This window comes from Lolium rigidum, chromosome 1 (genome assembly GCF_022539505.1).
Source record: "Lolium rigidum isolate FL_2022 chromosome 1, APGP_CSIRO_Lrig_0.1, whole genome shotgun sequence".
Classification (NCBI taxonomy): Eukaryota; Viridiplantae; Streptophyta; class Magnoliopsida; order Poales; family Poaceae; genus Lolium; species Lolium rigidum.
This window is the reverse complement of record NC_061508.1, coordinates 328954199-328979087: the sequence shown is the minus strand read 5'-3', so window position 1 is coordinate 328979087 and position 24889 is coordinate 328954199. Positions and strand designations below refer to the sequence as shown.

General features: G+C 44.9%; 2 protein-coding genes across 4 annotated transcripts; both read right to left on the bottom strand.

The window, feature by feature from the left end:
* Positions 1–2512: 2512 nt before the first annotated feature.
* LOC124699505 (D-3-phosphoglycerate dehydrogenase 1, chloroplastic-like) lies at positions 2513–14093 on the bottom strand. Of its 3 annotated transcripts, none has more exons than XM_047231810.1 (5): positions 13523–14093; positions 12427–12803; positions 12117–12227; positions 11901–12030; positions 2513–2823 (listed from the first exon to the last, which is right to left on the bottom strand). In XM_047231810.1, the coding sequence occupies exons 1-5, from the start codon at positions 14091–14093 to the stop codon at positions 2807–2809; spliced, it is 1206 nt and encodes a 401-aa protein (XP_047087766.1). In that variant the 3' UTR covers positions 2513–2806. The 3 variants fall into 3 exon arrangements, with proteins under 3 accessions (XP_047087766.1, XP_047087760.1, XP_047087771.1); XM_047231804.1 differs by lacking the exon at positions 2513–2823 and adding an exon at positions 4786–5160; XM_047231815.1 differs by lacking the exon at positions 2513–2823 and adding an exon at positions 9289–9374.
* A 5460-nt stretch (positions 14094–19553) lies between these two features.
* LOC124684349 (F-box protein AFR-like) lies at positions 19554–21303 on the bottom strand. The gene has a single exon (XM_047218684.1). The coding sequence runs from the start codon at positions 21143–21145 to the stop codon at positions 19970–19972; it is 1176 nt and encodes a 391-aa protein (XP_047074640.1). The 5' UTR covers positions 21146–21303; the 3' UTR covers positions 19554–19969.
* Positions 21304–24889: the final 3586 nt, after the last annotated feature.

Here is a 24889-nt window from a genome sequence, read left to right as displayed (position 1 = left end):
AATTCTTGTGTTGTTTTTCTACGTACGGAAGTACTACTAGCTACCTCAAAATTGTAAAGGATCGGTGCGAGAGCCGCTGACGTGCACGCGGGCACAGCCAGCGCTGGCCGAGTGTGGCAGCCGGCGCGTGGGTAGCTGGAGCAGCAAGCGGCCAGTGACGGCGGGACTGGGCGGAGCCGGAGGCGAGCAGGGGAGGCGCTGCTGCCTGCTTCTACTTGGGCGCTGATGAGGTGGACGTGCATCGGGCAAAGGTCGACGGAGACGGGCGCGTGGGCGACGTCGAGGCGGACGCGCACGAGCCAGATGGCGTCGAGGCGCGCAGCCGGAGGTGCTACAGGCGCGGCGCTACAGTTCGGCATGGTCGCCGGGACGCGGGCGGCCGGAACATGGCGTTGTCGGACTTGAGTTGCGGCGGCGAGGTCGCGCAGGTGCCGGGCGATGCGGACGACGAGTCTGGGCGGGCGTTGCTTGCCGCCGCTGCTGATGCGCGCGTGGCTGCCCAGGTTGCTGCCGTCCTAGGCGTCGAGCGACGCGGTGCACCTGGTGCACCTCGCCAGGGCGGAGGCTGGGCGCGAATACAAGCTCGTGATCACCACCGACGCCGGGCTGAACCGGTATGCGCATCACCGGCGTCCACAAAACCACAAGATGGCCGCTGTCCATCGACTCCGTACGTGTCCGACAAGATCGACGAGGCGGAGCTGGTGTGCACCGTGGAGAGGGCGTCGACGTTGGTCCGGCCGCACAACGCTTCCGTGCGATCTTATTTTTTTCCGTCGCTACGGTCGGTGAGACGGTCGATCAGGAGCTAGCTAGCTCATTCATGTACAAATCGATTCAGGTGCTTGCCTGCTTGCTTAGAGTAGCTGAAACATACATACTACACGTACGTACGAGCTACACGCTCCACCAAGAGCATCCTACGCCATCCACGGCACAGGATGACGGCCCTTTGGCCACGTCAGTCTGACGATGGGGTCACGGTGGCTAAAATGGCTATCAACCAATGGTTTGCGCTATATATCTGTTGCTCTTTGCCCTAAAAATGGTACGGAGTAGTTTTTAGCAAAAATGAATAGAAATGGTACGGACCTGAAACCACTGCCCCAATTAAAATAGATTTGTGTAATTTACTTCATCCATTAATTTTGTGAGCACACAAAGGCGACGTCTTTTCCACGGAGGAGTTAATATACGATCGGAAATTAATTGGCGTCATCAATTGCATACCACTCTTCGGCGTGGATTTTCATTTGGGCAGGATGGAACACGAGTGCTACTACCTCTGGTCATGTTTAATCGACGCGAGGTAATCACGTCCGTAGGCACTCGCGTCAATTTAATCCGAACGGAGGGAGTAGTTCTGAACCAAGTAGCACTAGTACCCATAGCATGAAATTAGAGATGTTGGCATTCTTGGTTGGATGCACGCGCACGACATGCACCCTAGCTAGGTACCCCTCTTTTTTTCGCAACCAGCATCCGCTTCGCTCAGAGATGTCTACCATCTAGTAATCTCTTCTCACCCGCGCGCACACAACATTAATTAAGTTGGTCTTCTCTGTTTTTGGAGTCGTACATCCCACATCTCACTATATGTATTCAGGGCAAAATGCGGTGTACTATATATGTTTCTATTTTTACGTCCATATTTTAGATTGATGGTCCCACTAGTACTCTTGACACGAACGAATTGATCTCTTCTTTCCCAATGTTCCCTATTCATTAATTTTGAGTTATAATAGAACCCACGGCACAAAAACTTATCCACCCATCCTGCTGACGCAGTCGTCACACATCCTTCTCCATGACCAACACCTCGAGCGCCATGGAATGAACGTGCTCTCCGGTGAAGATGGACAACTAGTTCCGCCCCGGCGTGCCTCAGTCTCATGTTCTAAGTGGCAACCACGCTGTTCGGCTACAACGATGCCAAGGCCACGATGCACTGCCCGACACACAGCCACACACTCATGTGCCCTTGTCGCCGTGGCCATTAGGTGCCCGTCGTCGCCACCGCCCACCCCTCTTGCGCTTTGCATAGTCTTTGCTTCCGTGCCTAGAACGGGGTGTTCTCTAGGTGGGAGAGAACAAAGCTTGGCATCCACTATAGTGGAGTTGTTGTTTCCGTGCCGATGTCGTCGGCCCGGTCGGCTCGGGCGCAATGTGCCACGTGTTGTGCGCTAGCACCGAAGTGGCAAGAAAAGAAGACAAGTGCCTGGAGTATGCTCGGCAAGCAGCCGTCAGCCGGCGCCAACACGTTCTTCCATGCGGCGTCATGTTGCTCAAGCCTATAGGAGGTGACAGAGAAGTTAACATGGATGAGACTACACCAATAGGTCTACATCATGGAGCCGGTCCAGCCTAGCGAGACCATGGATGGCAAGCATGGATGGAACACACGACTAGGGGGCTATCCATGAAACTCAAGGGCGTTGCGGCCAATGCCCCTAGCGGGAGGTGGAACTCATGAACAACGGCCATTAATGAATTGGAAAAGAGGGGAATGCACTATCCTAAATTTCTATTGAACTCTGGTTTTTTTTTGCCAAATAAATAACGTCATGTGTCAGATGCGGGTCAATTTTTGTACCAGTTTGCACCCGCGTGACAAGTTTATGTACCTCTGGCTAGGTCTTCATCCGCTTCCAAATAACACGAAAAAACACCGCCACCAAGGAGTGGCAGACAACACATGTATGTTGGGCGTACTTCGAGGTGGCAAATACCATGTCGTGTGTAGTCAGCCTCCAATATTCCCTCTCCAACATCACCGTGCTTGCCCCGCCCTGTCTTAGCTTCTGCGTTATGCACTCCCACCTTCTGCATCATCGCACATTGCTAAAATTAGAATAGTGAATTATTTAGTTGGTATAGCAGGTACTATTGTTAACTATATATGTTTGGTATGAGTATAAAATATCAAGGAGTTTTCTTTGCTGAGCATAAAATATCAATTGATTTTTCTGAGCAGATCTATTTCACATAAAATATTATGGACTGTGTTTTGCTAACCATATCGGTTGAGGGTGCCACCTAGCTACTTAGGTCACGCGGAGCAGCAGCAAACTGATCTTCTCATCTCTGTTTTGCATGTCACCACTAGTGGTGATGGTCTTGGACCAGATTAATCAGCAGCTAACGTTTTCTTCTTCTCTAGTCTACTTGCTTACACTATGTGTTAGTTTTGCTTTGCTGTGTGTTGGATGGCCTCTTTTGGTAAATGTGTCCATGTCGCGGACTATACCAAGGTCAAGTGTTTTAACCAACAAAAGTTGACCAGGCGGGATGCCTTTTTTCCTTTTTTCTTTTGTGTACTTCAAAATGGTCGAATGTAGCGTCGACGGACACGGAGACGAGCCTAATCACTTAAACCAAGTGTGTTTATAAAATTAGACGAGACATGCACCATCTCACATTGCTAAAATTAGGGAAGTGGTTTTATAATATTTAATTGATAGAGGACGTCCCGTTGGCAAATGTAAATGTTAGTATGAAGGAATCATTTGTCAGCATAAGTCAACTCGTTGACTGGCCGTATCTAAGTAGATAGCAGCTAGGGTTAACGAGTTGTAGACGAGACATGCGTTTCAAAGGAAGCAATGGCTAGGATAACGCGAGTCGTAGTGGACGTCGGCACGGTAGTGACGACGGACACGAAGACGAGCCCACCACTTAAACAAAGATTGTTTATAAAATTAGACGAGACATGCACCATCTCACATACTAAAATTAGAGGAGCGAATTTATAATATTTACTTAATAGAGCACGTCCTATTGATAATTATAATGTTGTGTGTTTTTCTTAGAATAAAATATCAATCGATTTTTCTTCAGCACGTTCCATTCAGCATAAGGTATTTGTTTTAAGAAAGGAACAACAAGGATAACACGAGTCGTAGTGGATGTCGGCGCGGTAGCGACGACGGACACGGAGACGAGCCCACCACTAAAACTGAAGTTTATTTATAAAATTAGACGAGACATGCACTATCGCACAATGCTAAAACTAGAGGAGTGAATTTATAATATTTATTTGATTAAGCGTCCTGTTGATAAATGTTAATTTTGGACCGAGTATTTATATCAAGGAGAGTGTTTTCTTATAATAAAATATCAATTGATTTTCTTATAACGGACTAGGACAACGCGAGTCGTAGTGGACGTCTGTGCGGTAGCGATGACGGACACGGAGACGAGCCCACCACTTAAACAAAGGTTTGTTTAGAAAATTAGAAGAAACATGCACCATCGCATATTGCTAAAATTAGAAGAGTGGATTTATAACATTTAGTTTCATAGAGCACGCCAAGTTAATACATGTAAATTCGGTCCGACTACAAAATGTCAAGGGGTGTGTTTTTCTGAGTACAAAATATTAATTGATTTTCCTGAGCACGTCCTGTTCCACATTGAATAGTAATGAGTGATTTTAATCATAAAACATCAACATGATTGTATACTTGCCAATCTCACCATGCACTAGTAGTGACAAAGCGAGCTTTTACACTTGTGAACAGCCGATCGAGCTAGTCGATCATGTTTAGGTAATAACTCGATAGGGTAGCTTTACTTCTGTAGTCTGTAACTTTTGCTCTTAAATAAGTTCACGGAAAACTAATTTTTAAAATACCATAGGATAGTCATCCATAACTACAAGTTGTGTTTTCCCCGCCAAAAAAACTACAAGTTATGTACTTATGTTTTCTCCTAGGCTTTATACTTTCTACTAGCTAGCTGGCCAACTAGCCAGCCCTTCCAAAAATTCACTTAACAGTGATGGGATTAGGATTCAACACACTTGCATTATCGATCTGTGGTATACTTATACAAGTGGATGGCACAGTCGTGCAGAGAATGTGTCAAGGCCACTACTGCTAATTTGCAATCATGGTGATTGTGTCATCGTGTGAATGACCCATGAAGACACTGGATAGAGGAGCTCGCGACTTCTTCATCCTCCTCTAAAAAACACGAAAAAACACCGCCCCAAGGGGTGCCAGACAACACATGTATGTTGGGCATACTTCAAGGTGACAAATGCCATGTTGCACCATGTCGTGTGTAGCCAGCCTCAGTTGTTCCCTCTCCAACACCGAGTATGTGCCCGTGTTTGGCCCGTCCTGTCTCTGCATCTGCGTTATGCAGCATCCCGCGTTGCTAAAATTAAAATAGTGAATTCAATTAGTTGGTATAGCAGGTACTATTTTTAAATGTATATGTTTGTTATGAGTACATATAATATCAAGGAGTGTGTTTTGCTGAGCATAAAATATCAAATGATTTTTCTGAGCAGATCCGTTGCACATGAAATAGTAGGGAGTGTGTTTTATTAACCATATAAAGGCTGAGGGTGAGGTTACCTAGCTACTTAATTAGGTCACAGGGGGCAGCAGAAAACTGATCTCCCCGTCTCTGTTTTTCATGTCACCACTAGTGGCGATGGTCTTGGATTAGATTTCTTCGATATTCTCCTAGTCTACTTGCGTACACTATGTGTTAGGTCTGGTTTGGTGTCTGTTGGATGATCTCTTTTGGTAAATGTGTAAATGTCGCCGCGTATACCAAAGTCAAGTGCTTTAACCAGCAAAAGTTGGTTGTCCGGGGTGTCTTTTATTCTTTTTCTTTTCTGTACTTCAAATGGTTGAATGATGGATTTGAATTAGTTTTCATATCTACTGTAAGTTTGAATTCTAATGTTCTAGATCTCACTTAGGGACTACACCAAAGTCAAGCTCCTCTTAGAGCACCTCCAGCCGTTGGGGCTCCCCAGGCCGAAATCCGGCGATATTTAGCGCCGGATGGATGTAAAATTTGTCCCGGGGAGGCCCATTTTACCAGCGGCGAGCCCAGGAGAATGAACAAATATAGGCAAATTCAAACATAACCAGACGAAATACGTTCAAACATAGGCGAAATTTAGAGATATTTAATATATATAGGCGAGTTCGTACATATATATGCCAAATTCGTAATACATTTGAATTCAGCGAGAGGGAATATAAACTAATTAAAAGGATGATGTTCTACATGCCGAAATGGCGGTAGAACGCCGTGTATTCACCATCGTCGTCGTCGTCACTGGAGTGGCTGGCGTCCTCGGGCGGCGGCGCCTGCTGGCTACTATAGCCGGTGTCTCCGTACCAACAGCTGGAACCCTTCCCAGGGTCGCCGTGTGGCGACATCGGCTGATACTACTCATCCTCGCTGCTCTCCTCCAGTTTGATCAACGTCACGACGATCAACCTTTCTCGCCGACAAGTCGGGGCTGCCAGCCGCGCGGGAAGTTTTCTTGATGTTTCCCGCGCTTTTGTTTCCTCCGGACTTCCCAAGCGCTCCGGGGGGGGGATGATATGGGCTCGCCGGATGGATGAAAGCCCAAATCCGGGCGAAAACTTGGAACCGGGGGCGCGGATGGGCCATTTTTCGCCGTCCGGATTAAAAAAAAGCGCTGTCGGGGGCCTCGTCAGGGAGACGGCTTGAGATGGTCTTATCTCCGAGTTATAGAAAGATCTTATGGAGACATTTGTGCTAGTAATTCTTGCGATGGTAATAGCACAGTCTATCAAAAACTCATTCATGCTCTTGAGAACTAGTGAGCACGTTTGAAAAACAAAATATGAAACTCAAGTGCGTTAATAAAATTATACCATTCATGCACCATCTCACAATGCTAAAATTAGAGGAGTGAATATGTAATATTTACTTGATAGATCACATCCCGATGATAAATGTAAATGTTAGTTTGAAAGAATCATTTGTTTGCGTGATGAAGCTGTTGACGAGAGTATCTCCATGGAGATAGCGGCTATGTTTAGCGAGCTGTAGACGAAATATGCGTTTCAAGTAACCAATGACACGGGGACGAGCCCACCACTTGAAGAAAGTTTGTTTATAAAATAAGACAGAGCATGCACCATCTAACATTGCTAAAATTGGAGAAGTGAATTTGTAATATTTACTTGATAAAGAACGTCATGTTAATAAATGTTAATGTTGGTCTCAAGGAATCATTTGTGAGCATAAGTCGTGCCGTTGACGAGCCGTATCTCCAAGGAGATAGCTGCTAGCTAGGGTTATCGAGTTGCAAACGATACACGTGTTTCAAGGAAGCAATGGCTAGGATAATGCGAGTCGTAGTGGACGTCGGCGCGGTAGCGACGACGGACACGAAGATGAGCCCACCACTTAAAGGAATGTGTTTTTATAAAATTATATGAGACTTGCACCATCTCATGCGTTGTTAAAACTAGAAGAGTGAGTTTATAATATTTACTTCATAGAGCAGGTCCTTTTAATAAATCTAAATGTTGGTCTCACGGAATCATTTGTTAGCGTAAGTCGAGCCGTTGACGAGCTGTATCTGCAAGGAGATAGCGGCTAGGGTTATAGAGTTGAATACGAGACATGTGTTTGAAGGAAGCAATGTCTAGGATAGCGCGAGTCGTAGTGGACGTCGACGCGGTAGCGACGACGGACACGGAGACGAGCCCACCACTTAAAGAAAGTTTGTTTATAAAATAAGACAGGGTATGCACCATCTCACATTGCTAAAATTAAAGGAGTGAATTTGTAATATTTACTTGATAGAGCTCGTCATGTTGACGAATTTAAATACTGGTCTCAAGGATCATTTGTTATAGTAAGTCGAGTTTTTGATGAGCCGTATCTCCAAGGAGATAGCTGCTAGGGTTATCGAGTTGCAAATGATACATGCGGTTCAAGGAAGCAATGTCTAGGATAACGCGAGTCGTAGTGGACGTCGGCGCGGTAGCGACGACGGACACGGAGACGAGCCCACCACTTTAATAAAAGTGTGTTCATTAGAGGAGTTAATTTATAATATTTTCTTGATAGTGCCTGTCCTGCTAATAAATGTAAATGTTGGTGTGAGTATTGCTACCAAGGAGTGTGTTTTCTTTGAAAAATATCAATTGATTTTCCTGAGCACGTACCGTTCCACATGAAATAGCAATTTTTGTTTTGGAATCACAAAATATCAATTTATTTTGGAAGAAAGCAATGTAACGAACTATTGTAATGAACGAAGCGGACATTTATCTCGTGACTGAATACCTTTATGTGATCCACCTGAAACTCACTCGCTTGTGAAATTTGATTGACTGAATCATGTGAAAAAGTTTTGGAAAAATAATTGAGACACCTTCATAGTTTTTGAATCCGCCTAAAATAACGATCACTTTGTAGTTCTAACGTGTCAATAGAGCATTTCAAGATGTAATCAAACAATTAGTTTTTTATTACCTTCGTACCTGTTTATTAGGGTATTACACATTTAAAGGTAAAATTTTGACTAGTAATTTTATCCAAAATATGTTATTTCTATGTCTAAAAATATCAACGTACGGATACATCCGGCGATATATTTTTGGTGACATACAACTAACTTTTTGTTGGATAAATTACTAGTGAATGTTTTAACTCGAAATGCGTAATACCCCAACATACCAGTATGGAGGGAGTACTCTATTTTGACTCCTAAATATATGGCTGCGATAGCAAGCCATTGAAGTAACTATACGGTAAATCATGATCACATATATCGAGGACCTTAATCCTTATTTGTGTGCGTCAATGAAAAAATTGTGAGCGGGAGCTAGGAAGAAAATAAGGCCACACGTGATCCAGGTTAGCAATTGATGCCAGGAATTATGTGGTGGGCCACGTGGGACATGTACAGGTGGTCGAGGCAGGAGCATGGACCATCTGCATGTGGTGCTGCCGGCGTAGTCGAGCCCGGGGAGGCGCTCACGCGTCCGCGTTCTTCCCACGATGGTTGTGAGCGGGGCAACGTTGCCGTACTCCTAGGCGCACACGATGTCGAACATGGCGAGGCACCGGCCATCCAATGTTTGGCGTGTAATGTGGTGTTGACGTGCTTCTGGAGGAGTGCGGCAGCCTACTTACTGGTGTTGGACGTGTGCGATGACATGCATGGCTGCAGCCGGTGTCGTCTAAAATGTTGAAGAAGTCCATCCACACCGTTGGTCTGGCCCTGTAACACTCTATCAAATAGACTGCCTTTTTGGCATCCGGGCTTGCTTCACACTCTCCGGTTACGCCGACCGCGCCACACTCTCCAGGGGTGTCTAATGTGAATGAACGACGTGATGTACTGTAGAACTCTAGGACCAATGCGCCATCGATCAGCTATAGGTTGTCCTTTTCTTGTACGGCGTTCTTGATCCTCATGTCACATTCACCGAGATTAACGCAAAATCAGTCTTGATTTCTTGAATATCATGCCCATGGGGTTTCTGCTTGAAGGAACAACAATGCTGGTCGGGAAACAGACTGCCTTTTTGGCATCCGGGCTTGTTCTTGTTGCCGCTCGTGTGGTGGCTTGTTTCACACTGTGATAGGGTCAATGAGTCGTAGATGAGCCATGTGTCTCAAGGAAATAGCAGTACTGGTAAAACGAGTCAGAGTTGAGGAAGATAGTTAATACTAAACAAGTTAGGCAATGGTCCACTTAATTATGTCAAGTGGCAATATAGGCAGGCACACTGTGAATATCTCATGCATCATGCACTAGTAGTGGCCAAGCAAGTTCTTTAATTTATACCCGTGGCCAAGATAGTTACTCGAGCATGATGCATGTATTAACACATAAATGCAGTTTCAAAAAAAAACACATAAATGCATCGTGAATAGTTTTCGAAATGCTGAAGTCCACTATATCATGGTATGAAATAAAAATAAATGATGTTCCTTGTTTATGGCTTTACTAGTTTGAGGAACAATGCGGTTTCCCGTGAAGTCACAGGGGATTTCTAGTTCTTATGTGTCTATAGGGGGAAGACTTGGGTAGGATCAGGTCTTAGATGGGATCTATGAGATCAATTTTTTTGCAAAGACAAAACATGTTGAAAAAATCTGAAAAAAAATCACAACACACATCTATGTTATATATGCAACGCCAAAAATTTGCAACTTCAAATTCGACATACATTTGGAGAGACAAAAAAAGATAAATCTGAGTGTGAATAGTGTGAAATACTACTCAACCAGATCTGACACTATTCACAATAGAATTTGTCTTTTTTGTTTCTCCAAGTGTAGATCAGATTTTAGGCAGAAATTTCTTGGAGTTGTAGATACAACCTATATGCATGCTGTTTATTATTTTCAGATTTTTTCGCCTGTTCAAAGTATATTTTTTCTGGGTTGATCCTATGATCCTACCTAATGGAGAGATCCTATACAAGTCTCTCTCGTGTCTATAGTGCATTTTCGAATTATAAGAATGCACTCTAACTTTTATCCTAATAAGATGGACATGAGCGCAAGCTAAGTTGTATTTGTTTTTTTCTCAAAAATGAAAGTAGATATATGTGTTGAATCATGATCACATGCGCTAGCTAGCAGCAGGAGAAACACGGAAGGGCAGACAAGACAACTAGACATCATACACACCAGTCAGCCAGCTAGACCGAGATACCTTAGATAGGCAGGATGGCACAATAAATATCAGCATGCAAGGACCTGTGAATGTAGGAAGATAAATCATAAAGTAACACGTTTGGCCCACCTTGTTACTATGTGAGCCCACTGCCCCTCCACCAGTGCGTGCCTTTCACTCCAAGCCCACACAAGACTAGTGCAAAGAGCCTACGCTGGCTTCATGGTGGCCCATTGCTGGTGGCCCATTGCGAGACCCTAAATATTCCAAAGCTATGCCACAGTTTTAGTCCCACATTGCTAAGGCAAGAAAGTTGGGACCAACTTATAAGGAGAGCTCTTGTTGACATCTAAAATGCTATGGATACACAGTGCTCTGCAATGTTGGACTAAAACTGTGCTCTGCACTATGGCCGCATAGCGCGTGCGCTCGCGTGAATATTCGCGACTTATGACTTTGGACTTTCGGACGTCGGCGCGGCTAGCGATTCTAGCTAATATAATCCATATTTTTTTCTTAAATTTACTTGTTTTTCCTTAACTATCCTTTAATCGAGCAGTCATGCCAATCTATTCACGTGAGCTTACTTGTCTGGGATTGACTCTGATCATTGTTCGCAACCATGATGAGCGTTGGTTGACTTTTGGAAAACTCATATGATAGTATATTGTTTATGACACATATCACAAGTTGTATTTTTCCCGGCTGGTCGACTTGGCGGCACATTATTAGGTTGCAACTCATTCAACTTTTTGCGGTGTAACTCATGGATTTTGGTACACACAAAAGGCTTAGGCTAATGGGAAGAAAAGAAAAAAATACCATTTTTAGAAATGTTGGGAAATTATTCAGATGGATTTAGTCTCTTTGTTTCAAAAGTTTCATAGTGGACAGTTAGATTTATCTAGAATTTGTTGGTATTATTACTCTTCTTCGCAAGAAAAGAAGTGCTGACACTATTCAGATGTTTAGGCCTATTTGCTCATCGAATGTAGTTTTAAGAAAAAAATACCAAGGTACTATCTATTCGTTTTGATCCATCTATAGATAAGACGACTTTGACTTGTCAAAATGCTTTTATAAAAGGAAGGAATATCATGAATGTATTATGTCTTTACATGATATTCTTCATGAGTACAAATAAATTGTAAATAAACAACAAGGTGTAGTTTTCAAAATTGACTTTGAAAAGGCTTATGACAAAGTTAATTAGGATTTCCTTCTCAATTATTTGAATGTCAGTGGTTTCAATTCCACTTGGTGTGGATGGATGAAACACGTAATAACGGGAGGGACCTAGATTTTTGGGGAAGAATTTTGGTACACACAAAAGGCTTAGGCAAGGTGACCTCATTTCCCCTTTTGAATTTTAGTGCTGCTGGAGATGTGCTAGATAGAACTTTTAGTAAATCTCAAATAAATGGGTTGGTGTGTGGATTGGTTCCACACATTATTGATAATGGAATTTGTATCTTACTGTGTCTTAGTGGAGGGGTGTCGTCCGATTTTTTCTGCCTGGAGTAGATGGGGGATTTAACAGCAGTAGCAGCCAGTTCACCTTTCAACGCGCCAATAACAGCCTCTGCAATTTCAATGGCTACGCCTTCCTGTAGACGAACAGAGAGCAGAGTTAAAAGAATAGGCTAGTCAGATGAGGTACGTACAAAGAAACGTTGCAGAACAAACATCAAACCTGTGCTTCCATTGTGCTAGCTCCAAGGTGCGGCGTCACAGTGACATTTTCATGGTGTACTAACTTGCTGTCTTTTGGCGGTGGCTCTTCAAAGAACACATCAAGTGCTGCCTGACTCAGATCACAAAGCAGTCAGGAAAAAAGACCAATGAGAACTTCTTGGAGCAAAAGATATGAAATGTGTACCGTTGATGCTAAATAACACACTATAAAGAATAATAATAATATAAGAAGAATCTGGGTAATGATAATTATTTGACAGCAATATGCAGTATCAACATTTGATGAATGGCCATGACAAAAGGACAACCTGTGCAACAGTCCCATTATCAAGTGCTCTTAGCAAAGCTTCTTCATCAACTACTCCACCCCTTGCAACATTAATAATCCTAACTCCTTTTGTCATTTTTGCAAAAGTCTCGTCATCGAAAAGTTTTGTTGTTGATGGTGTAAGAGGCATATGCAGTGATATGAAGTCTGCAGTAGAGATGGCCTCATCAAACGATACAAGATCTACACCGATAGCCCGGGCTCTATCAACAGGAGCATATGGGTCATGAGCAATAACATCCATTCCAAGTCCTTTTGCACGCCGAGCTACTTCCGAGCCAACCTTTCCAAAGCCCATGATAGCTAGTGTCTTCCCCACCAAGGAAACGCCAACATATTTGCTACGCTGCCATTTTCCTGAATGTGCACAAAGCAAATCACGACACTATATCAGTACATGTATATGATGTGCAGCACGAGTATTGCCGCTGCTATGTAGCATTTCTCATCAACAAAGAGTTTCTATGCAAACTTGCCATGTTGATAAATTTCTGAACACGACACTGATTTCATGTTCAGAATGCCTCAGGCAGTTTAGTCTGGAATTTCAATGTACTAAAGCAACATCATTTACCAGTGGCGATGATCAAGAAACTGAAGCTGTGGCAACCATATACTATTCAGTAGTGCAACAGCAAAGAAAACTACTCCCTCCGTCCCATGAAGGTTGGCTGAGATTTGTCAAAACTTGGATGTATCCGACACTACATATAGATACATCCAAATTTTGACAAATACAACCTTCATGGGAGGGATGGGGTACTATTAGGTGTGGCACAATACAGGGTCAAATGTTGGTAAATTTTGAAAGCACGTCACTGCTCACTGATCAGTAGATTCTGTGCTGAAAATCAACTGCCCAGAACAGAACAAATATCCAGACTAAAAAGCTCAGGAGTTAGCATACAGATTTTGTACTACATGAAATTCGTCAACAATGTGCGTCGATGAGAAGTCAACATACAGTAACATTTTTGGGATCAACCGAATTGCTCCTACCTTATCGGCTTATCCGTTTAGGCAGAGCTGTGGTGCACGGCATTTGTTCGCAGACAAACGAGAGGCGTACTACGTACCAGCCTTGAGCGAGGCGTCGGCCTGGGCGACATTGCGCGCCATGGCGGCGAGGAGCGCGACGGCGTGCTCGGCGGCGGCGACGGTGTTGGCGGTGGGGGCGTTGACGACGAGGCAGCCGGCCTCGGTGGCGGCCTGGAGGTCGACGTTGTCGATGCCCACGCCGGCGCGGCCCACGACGCGGAGCCGCCCGCGCGCGGCCTCGAAGACCTCCCGCGACACGCGCGTGGCGCTGCGCACCACCAGCGCGTCCACCAGCGACACCTTGGCGCGCAGCTCCTCCGCGGTGAGCTCGTACGCGCAGTCCACGTTCGCGAACGCCCGCAGCAGCTCCAGCCCCGCCGCGCCCAGCTTCTCCGTCACCAGCACCGTCGGCCGCCCCGCCGCGCCCGCCGCCGCCGTGGCCACGACCCTGGTGGCCCTGGTTGTCCCAGAGGACGGCGTAGCGGTGAACCTGGCGTGGAGGCGGCCGTGGTGGTGGAGCGGGAAGGTCAGGGACGCCGGCGCTCCAGTAGGGTCCGTCGCCGCGGGCTGCGCGGCGACGAGGTGGCGGAGCGGCGTCGCCAAGGCCATGGCGGAGCGCGCGGTGGCGGTGCAGGCTGTCTGGTTGGACAAGTGTGGAGTGGAATCGGAAAGCTGGCTCCTTTGTTCGGCGGACGACGGGAGGCGCGTGTTCAGCCTAGCAACAGCGCTCTCCATATTCGACCTCTTATCTGTTGACTATTTCGGTGTCCCCGCTAGTACATTTCAGTACTCAATATAACGTTGCTGTAATTAGATGGGAATGGTTGAAAATTTGAGCAGTACATTAGAGCATTGATTGTGATTTAAGAAAACAATTGTGCAGTCTAAGAATATAAAACCTTAATAATCCCTCTGAGGATTGGTTTTTCGAACTTGACTATCTTTGATCAAGTTTTTAGAAAACTATATCTGCAATCAGTACAGTAGATTTATCATGAAATATTTTTCATGTTTTATTTATTTATTATTTTTTGAATGTTTATAATTTTCTGTAAATTGGGTCAAAGAATAGAAGTTTGGCCATCAATTTTGTCAAAACACATGGCGCACAAGCATATTTAGGTTCAGTTTAATTTGACCATCAATTTGGTTAAAAAAACACAAGGCACGGAAGCATATTAAGGTTATAATTTTTTCCACAACTCAGATAATATTAAGTTTGACCTACTTGTTCAAAAAAACTACCAACAACTAAAATACCATCTTGATATCACATGAAAAAGTATTCCATGAACTATGTAACGTTACTGATTTGGTATTCCAGAAGGTCATTTTATTTTTGAAAAACATAGTCAAAATCTCCGTTGGTTGACTTTTGGAAAACTCATATGCCAGTATATTGTTTATGACACATATCATAAGTTGTATTTTTCAAATCGATACTTAGTGTTCCCTGCAAAAAAAGGTGATACTTAGAGTTAAATCAAGCAAAGCGATACCACCATGTATATAGTGTAGAAATTTTGTTCAAAAACCTGTCGGAAAATCTGAATTGATGTAATCCTTATGTAACAACCACAAGCTTGCTTTAGAAATGCAATTAAGTGTAAATAACATCACACCACAACTTGAAGCAGACAATTGGATATGAAAATATATTATATGATCTTGGCATGGCAATTTTTATTACGAAGCGTTTGAAGCAAGAAGATGATGAACCTAAAACTTGCACGAGGAATGCACCCCAACATCCAACATAATTTCGTGTGTTTGCCATTGTAAAAGACTACAAGTTTGTAAGGGGAAAAATCTCGAGTTTTTGCACAAGAAGAACCTCATTTTTTGCACATAAATAAAAGCAGTTAAGATTTAGTTTGCGAGTCTCCAAATTCGAAAACCTGCTTTTTTGGTGACACTCCAGCAGTTCAGTGGGATTGGTAGAAGAAGAAAATATATATGCCCAAGAAAGAGAAAAAAAAAGGAAAGGAAAAACGAAACACACGGGAACCACATATTGGGCCAGAGCTGCACACTGGTGCATGCAGCAACAACGAGTGCAGAGCTAAGTCCATAATGCCTCATATGGGAGGGCCGCTGGTTTGGTTACAGCTGAGTCTGGCGAGTACAGAGAAGAGGCCCAGTATTTGTTCACGGGTTGAGCCGGCGGCATGAGCCACGGCCGCCATGCCTTTTAAGCATGACACAAATACTGGCCAATCTGAAAAACACATCAAGAATCAGCTTCTTTATGAATTTCTCAAATAGGATAACTTTTCTAGATTACAGATATTTTTTATATAAAACTTGTCTGAATTCTAACCGTCGACACGAAATCGCTGACCTGCTTGTATTTGAAAAGGGTCACGAGCTATCTTTAGGAGAAAAAAAAATTGTTGATAAAAATCTTCAGGAATGCATTATGGTAGTTGATCTCGAGCTTGTTGATGAACAAGGAACAAGAGAGAGGTTGAGAGCACCCGCACGCGCGAAGAGTGAAGCGGAGAAACCTCACTCCCTCCGGCTGGCGGCTGCAAAGTGCAAATGGTGTCTCGATCTGGCACTGGCGGGCAGGCGACGGTTGCAAGTTGTACCGGCCTCCGCCTGTACCAGTGTTTCAAGTTGGGCCGCGCGATCAACTAGCCCCTGGAGTCTGGAGTCTGGAGAGAATCGCCTGGCCGCGCGATCAACTGGGCAACTAGCGCAAGTGGCGGCGATCGACCCACCTGCAGCTGCTTGCAAGCTGCAAACTCTGACGATCATCCTCCAGCTCCTTCCGCGTCAGCTAAAGCCGTCAGGCCGCCTGGCGCACGCGCGGCAGCTCACGTTCAGACAGACCGTGGCAACTTGTTGGAGACGATGATGGGGGCATTTTGCCCTCTCGATCGTCCGTCGTGGCCAATCCGCCATTTCCATGGAACGACCGTCGGGAGGGAAGCAAACTCTGCATTACTGAATCTGCCTGAGCTCGTCTCCAATCCAATCCCCTGTGTGTTAGCCTCTCGGTTCGTTCTCATGAGGCAGATGTTTGTTGTTTCTTTCTCAAGAAATTGTAGATGCCACAATGCCAGCCGTCCAGTACAACTAGGACAAATGAGTTTTCCTTCTCGTGCAACCTCTGAGACTGCTACTTTGTCGTCACCTCTTTTCTTATGGTGACACCTCTGTCGTCACTCACTCACCACCATACGTGTCAGAGTGCCGCGCACGCGATCGGCGTCACGAAACATCACCGCTCCTTCACACGCAACTAAACTGCCTGTAACCATGTGTACTCTCTAAAAAAACGAGCATTCAGTCCTACCCATCCCACATACTCCAGTACAAGCATATTACAAGCCTGCACTGAACTGAAGGAAGCTGTCTTCTTGCAGGTTTATACACCCATCTCCCTTAATTTTTCTATTGCAGATCCATCATCGTCTTCAACTATATAACTAAGGATAATTAAGTGGACTTTGTACGTACGGGCCAGCGCGCGTCAGATCGATCACCGCACCACGTACGTGCGTGCACAGGCAAGCACACGCGGACACTGACACACACCTGATCTGATCGACCTCGTGCCCAGCTGTGTCCTGCCAAGCAAACACGAACTGCCCCATTTTTTTAGTGCTCATCATTCCTCCCAATTGCTACTGTACAACAGTTGTACAGTATATACAGTAGATCTGATAGTACATCAGCAGTACGGTGTATGATAGACTGATGGTACATCGCAACTATATAGAGACTACAGCTCATCCGTCACGTTACTCACGTACACGCTTCTTGTTCCTTCTTTTCTATTTCTTCTAGTTGCTCCAGGATCCAAGTCCTTGACGGAGACGAGTGCGTGTGAGCAAGGTTGTTAGTGCAATTTTGTACTAAATCAACGATATGTAATATGGAGTAGAGAGTATCTGTTTTCATTGTACTCCCTCCGTCCCACCAAAAGTATTTAAGATTTGTTCAAATTTGAATGTATATATGCTTGTACTTTCTAGATACATCTGAAGTTGGACAAATCTCCGACACTTTCGGTGGAATAGAGGGAGTAGGCAAATAATTTTTTTAACATCATAAAAAGGAAGGATTTACTTTTGCTGAAATTGCTTTTTTAGTATCCACCGCAACCGCACACATTGCCAGACTGGGCACACACCGGGACACCCTCAAGAGGATCAACTGTTGAGGAAGGCAAATCCAAGGAAGGCACCGTCGCCGCGATCATTCCCCTACCGTGCTTTGCCCAGCAGGAAGAGAGGCAACGGCCGCGAAACCCTAGATCACCTCTAGGGGGCAAATTTGAAATAACAAAACATTTTTTTATAACCATATGATATATTTTGTAAATTCGAAAACATGACATTGAAAATCATGGATAGGTGGCCCAACTATTACGATGTTACAATGGCGGGGAGGGACGAAACTACACATTACACCAACATCTCTCTTTTGCACAAACCACTAGTTTGACGTATTTCTTTGCGTATTTTACCAGTTGTTGGTCTAATCTATTGCAGGTTCCACCATGTGTTCATTTAAGCAATGATATTACCTCGATTATTGACATCTGGGTTTCAAGTGTCAAAGATTATGGCGTGCTTTAAAATAATAGAAAAAAACTGTCCATCCAAAAATTGCAGAAAAATTTATGGATGCACTCCAGGATGTGATCGACCCATTTTGTATAGACATCAACGTTTACTTAAAATATGTTCGGTCGATTTTTGCAAAGAATAATCAAGCCAGTAATAATTAAATTATAATAGAATAATTGAGCAACGAACATTCGTTTTATGAGTGCTTTGTCTGATGTAATGAACATATTTTCTAACATAAATCGTTCATCTAGAAGTTTAATTTAGCCCATCTTCACAAAACGTTCCATCGAAGAGTGAACGCTATACTATTAATTTTTGTTCAACAATTTGTTCTTATGATATTTGGATTGACAATTATTTTCGTATGATTTTCTTAGCGTGTCACGAGAATTTGTTTTGTAACACATTTTTTTGTACCAAGCATTGTTGTTTCCTATAAAACTAAATCTGTAGCCTAGAGTGCATGCATCCGCAAAAAAAATCGTGATTTTTTATGAGTAATTATTTTCTATGGATTTTGAAGCATTTAAAAAAACGTAAATTAGAACATTAGCATCCGGAACCTAGCAGCTAGTTTTGCAGTCAACTGGACTAAACCGTTGATAAGATGACAAACTGGTGGAAGTTGCAAGAGATTAGGTCGAGAAGCGATGAAATGTGTAAAAAAAAAAAAGAATATACAACTAGTGGCTTGTGCAAAGGAAGAAGGGAAAACCGGTGGAACGCGCAATTTTTCTAGTGGAGTGTAGGTGGAATAACTACCATCACAACTTCATAAGCATTTCAAGTACCTTTATGATCTCTCTGTAAAAATTTCCTTTATGATCGAAAAAAGGGGCATAGTATCGATTTTTTTTTTGAAATGTTTCTCTGAAATAGAATTGAAATACTCTGAACTTTGTAAAAGGAAGTAGTAGATATTTGAATCGAAGTGTGTTGGTAGTAATGGGGAAGAGGAGTGGTGGGCATGGCCGACCCTAGCGCGCGGGCTACCACCACCCACGCCGCCATTATACCTGTCCATTCCAATTGGTTCTCCCACTACGGCTGGGCATCAAGGCAAGGTGCGCGCGTCCTCGGCCACACATGTCGCCATCGCGCCATGATTAGCGCCCACACCCCGCGCGACGAAAAAAGAAGCCACTCGAGAGGAAAAAAGAAAGCGAGAGGACACAAATTGGTGAAATCTCTCCGTCCATCCCAATCACATCGGCTGCTTTATTGCCAAGAACTCGCTAATGACCCTGTGTTTAGCAAGCGGGAATCCACGATGATGATCATGGGAGGTCTGCTAGAAATGGCGATTCCAGGGTGATTGGGAATGTGCGCGTCCCGCCCTGGACGAGATTGGACGCAACGAATCGGGGTCAGTTGGTTCCTTTTGCTGCTTTGCCATGTCCAAGATGCTTGGTGGATGCCGTTGACGTCGAGCTCACTTCACTTGAGCTCCAGAAGCATAGTAGTAGTACACGAAATTATAAATACCATACCATGTACACGTACGCGGGGAAAAGATCGTCCGTAGTAAAGTGGTGGAATAAAGTCTAGTGGCAGCGCCACACTTGCACTACTAGCTTAGCTAGGTGTAATCATCTTTGTTTTACACACACGCTTCCTTCTCTGCAATGCTCTGCTCTGCTCTGACGACGAGCCTGGATGGAAGAAGAACAAATGGTGGAAATGACCCTTGTGCCCCTCGATCTGCTCAAGACTCTGGCACAATGGTTGTTTCGTGCCAGCAGCCTCTGCCGCCCGTGCGCCCGGCTCAGCTAGCTAGCTAGCTAGTCTGCGTCAGCAGTGAGAGGCGTTACTGCTCGCTCATGACAGGCGGGTCCACGTGCGGAGGCGACGCGCCACCGACGTGCGGGGTCCAGGATTCGGTGCCTCACCGGCGGCGAGAGCTCAGGCGTAGAGGACCTGCGCGTTGCACGGCGCGAGCCCGACGAACTCCGCTGGGCCCTTGACCACCTCCCACTCCACCCGCTCCTCCTCCTCCTCCCCGCAGCCGCCGCCGCTGGAGACGGTCCCGACGGCGACGTCGAGGCCAGCACCAACCACGTAAATTCTCCGCCGCCCTCCACCAACCTCACCCACCTCCCCGGCGACGGCGTGCGGCCGGCGCACCTCGGCCGGCACCCCGCCGCCGCCCACCATCCGCCACTCGTCCCGCGCGCAGTCGTACCGCTTCAGCCGCCACTCGCCGTACTCGGCCACGATGTACATCCGGCCGCCGGACACGGCGCAGGAGCCCGTCCACCCCTCCCGCATCCCGCGGGCCATATCCGCCCACGAGTCGGTCGCCGCCTCGTACACCGCCCCGCGGGGCGCGCGCTCGAACGGCCACGCCCAGCCCTCCGTCACGTACAGCCGCCCGCCGCACGCCGCGGAGTCGTACCGCGCGACCGCCGCCCCGGCGCGGACCGCGGCCGGGGACCACCGGCCGGTGTCTGGGTCGAGGACCTCCGCGTCGCCGTCCTCGCCGGCGACCACCACGCGCCCGCCCACCTCGCCGGCCGACATGTACCCGCGCGCGGTCCGCATCGCCGCGGCCGCACCCCACCCGTTGGTCGCCGCGCTGTACACCGCCACGCTCCGCACCGGCTTCTCGCCGCCGTCCTCCTCGACTCCCCCGATCACGTAGATCTCGCCTCGGGCCGGGAGCGCGACGACGGCGAAGGACCCGGCGGCGACGCCCCCGCCCCCGCCGCCGCGGGGGGCGGGCACGGGCGGGAGCAGCAGCCACCGCCGCGAGAACGGGTCCAGCGCCTGGCACTGGAGGCGCCGCGAGACGGGGTCGAACGCGAACGCGAAGAGGAACGGCAGGGACAGAGACACCGTTGTCAGCGGCGGAGTGGACGGCTTGGCGGCCGGCGTGTCGGCGGTGAGGAAGCGGTTCCAGTTGGAGGAGACGGTGCGGAAGAGGCGGTGGTAGAGGAAGGGCAGGTGGAGGAGGCACTTCTCCGCCACCTCCTCCGGCAGGCCCGGGATGAGCTCCATCGTCTCGTCCTCGCGGCCCCGAGCATCCTCCTCGCCGCCGGCGCACAGCGCCTGCTGCTTGCTCATGGACGAGAAGCTCATGGTTGCTTGGATTTTTAGTAGTAGTAGTAGGATTTTGCAGTGGAATTTGGCGTCGTTTCGTGGATGGAGAGGTTTGAGCTTTGGAGCTCTGCGCCTGGTGTGTGCTCTGGGATTGGAAGATGGGGAAGACAAGGGAGCGGTGGGGAATTTATAGAGAGTGGGTCTGGCCAGCGATCCGGTGCGCCCGGTTTCGGATCTGGGGGAGGAGAGTTTTACAGGAGACAGGTACGGCGTTTTTAGCCGTCCGATCGTGGTTCGATGCTCAGATCTGGACTGCTCAGGGCGATCGTGTGCAGAGTTGGGCACACAATAATATCGTACGGTCGAAAATGCTAAAACAGTGAGCCTAACATGATGCGCAGATTTTTTTTTTGTAAAAAAAAAAGATGGTAAGATACTGTGCGTCTACGGAAAAACACAACCATCATTTTCACATGTTAATGTATCAATTAACTTTATTTATGAACATATAATTGTCTTTATCTTATATTTTCCCATTGATAAAACCATATATCTTTGTTCACATTGTAATTGACACGGGGATATATTTTTTATTTATGTAAATTATTAATTTTCGGTTGTCTAAACTTGAAATTGTGGAATTGGATTTTTGTTGGAGTTAGATGTATATGCAGCAAAATAAAATACATCACCCTTAGTAGATTCATGCTGTCAATGACCTCACGTGATGCAAAGTAGTCCATGCCATGCCATGTAGTACTACCCTATTAGGTGACTTGATTTCCAGGTCAAGGATCTTAGTACTATCTCACATTGTCCTTAGGCAATGAGAGTATGGATTTCTCGCTCCAGAGCGCAGTGATCCATTTATCTTTTAAAAATTCGAAAATCAGGTTTACAAGTTTAAAAAATTAAATTTATTTGGGGGAAAAACACAACCAAACTATCCATATGAGAACATACCAATTAAGTTTGCTTGTGAATCTATCGATTTTATTTGATCTGTAATTTTACCGTCGTTAAAAAACAATTATCTTTATTCACATGGGAATAGGTTTTAATTTACGTAAATTATCTCTTCTTCTTAGTCTAAACAAGAAATTCGTGTTACTTCATTATTGATATGTTATGTGCAACAAAAAATAATTAGCACTGTAGTTAATAATGGTGGTTTTTATAAGAGAGCGGGAACTTCTCCCTCCCGGGCTCCGGCGATTTTATTTATTTTTAAATATCAAAAACATTTTTTAAAAATTGAAATACTCAATGATGTATCGTAAAATGTGAATATCTAAATTTAAAATACTTTATACTCTAAGCTACACCAAAATGATAAAATTATAGAACTAAGTATAGTGAACAAATAATATATTAAAAAAAACCCCAAAGTTTATTAGATTTTGTCATTTTCTCTAGCTGGAAATTCAAACAATTCAGCACTGCAATTTGCATGCTTGTAGGATACATCATTGACTACATCAGGATATTTTCTTTAATTTTTGAGACTTATTACATGTTTTTTCGATTATTTTTTTAAATAAGAGGATCACTACAGTTTGGGACCCAAAGATTGTTTTCAGATAAATGATGATACCTTTCCCGGTTGATCCAACCAATCGGTGTGGATCGGCTCATCCCGCACATATCACGTGCCTCGCATCTCTCTCCTGTGCGTATTTGCTCACACCTTTCGAAAGTTCGACTTGGTGCTGCAAAATGAAGTGTCGTAACTTGTGTGGTTTTATTTTAGTCACCGTCATACACGCATTATTGCGAAGTATACGAACTATGGCATGCATCACAGGATTAGGGAACGGAAACAGACAATGCACCAGCTGTTTGGTCGTGCTACGATACAAGCCCAGCCATTGTTTGTGAGTTTTGGAAACCCATCTCGTATCATTTGCACTCCGCCCATGCTGCTCTTGTCCACTACTACCGACGATCTTGATTTGATCAGCACTGCACTATCACGAGGAAGGAGAAGTTTCCAGAAACGCCAACGATCAACTGTGGAGGATCAGTGCCCAGATCTGTTCGCCTCTCTCGACTGCATGAAACTGACAGACAATCAGCCAAGGTGAATAGAGCAGGCAGGGACGTTGTTATCCCGGCGCGTGTGGGCCCGGCCCGAGGTGCATGCACACCGTAGGTGACTCTGTACATGAGCCCAGCGGGCCTGGCAGGCCCCAACGCAGGCCCGGACTATTGGAACGAGAAAACGTATTCGTCTTTTTTTTTCCTTCTCGCTCTGTTCTTTTTCACTTTTCCAAGTTTCGATGTACGTGTAAAAGGTTGTGTGCATGCTAGGTTGGGATGCGGGCGGGCACCGACTTATCCCGTACTAATGGAGGCGCGCCTGTCCAGAGAAGACGTGGAGGTGGCATGCGATGATGATGGACAAGTGCCTAGTTACTTGTGTAATCATGCTCTCTTGTCCTAAGATTTTTGGTTGGAAATCGCACGGGTTCGAGATGGAAATGGGACAACCTAGTGCATCTCCATCGGATCGACCCAAAACAACGATACAAATTGTTCGTTTCTGTTCGTTTAGGTCGCCCCGTTGACTAGATTTGGAAGACGATTCGGCCAACCAAGCTAGTGCGTCCCAGTGGCGTACTCATTTGGTCCAAGCTACCATTTCGTCTTGGTGGGCACAGACAACGAATTCATTTACAGAAAAAAATGAAAAACACTACAAAAATTGAGATTTTCATTGAAATTTCGTTACACGTTTCAAAGAGATGCAAAGTAGTCCATGTTATATACTACCATATTAGGTGGCTTGACTTTAAAGTTAAGAATCTTGAATAGCATCTAACATTGTTGTTAGGTCATGAGATTTGATATTTCTGGCTCCTGAGCCCCATGATCCTTTTTAAAAAAAAAATTGAAAATCATGTTTACAAGTTAAAAAAATTATATTTATATGGGAAGAAGCACAAGCAATATGCTCATATGCAAATATATCAATTAAATTTACTGGTGAATCTATCAATTTTATTTATTTTGTAATTTTTCTGTTGGTACAAAAACTATTTTCTTTACTCATTGGGGATATGTTTTAATTTCTAGAAATTATGAATTTTTCTTAGACTAAACATGAAATTTGTGAATTATATTTAATGTGATTGACATGTTATATGCAACAAAATAAAACATTACCATGGTATTTAATAGTGGTGATTTTTTTATAAGGGACCATTAACAATTCATGTTGTCAATCATCTTATGTGATGCAAAGTAGTCCATTTCTCATACTACTGTATAGGTGACTTTGTTTACAAAATTAAGAATATCTGACATTGTTATTTCGTAAATGAGAGCAATATTTTGTTTGCTCCTGAGGTCCAGCGATTTATTTATTTAAAAAAAATTAAAATCATTGATGAAAGTTTTGAAAAATTGTAAAATCAAATTTGTACATACTCAATGATGTATCATACAAATGTGAATGTCTCAATTTGAAACACTTAATATTCTAAGCTATACAAAAATGATAAGAGTATGGATCTGAGTATAGGGAACTCATCATATTTTTAAAAACCCAAAGTTAGTAAGATTTTGTCAATTTGTGTAGCCCAAAATTCAAAGAATCCAACATCGCAATTGGCATGCTTGTAGGATACGTCATTGATAACATCTAAATATTTTCATATTTTCTGAAACATATTATATGATTTTTGACTATTTTATAATAAGGGGATCACTTGAGCTTGGGAGACAAAGGTTATTTTCAGATAATAAATGATACCTTTGCCGGCTGCATATCGTGTGTCTCGC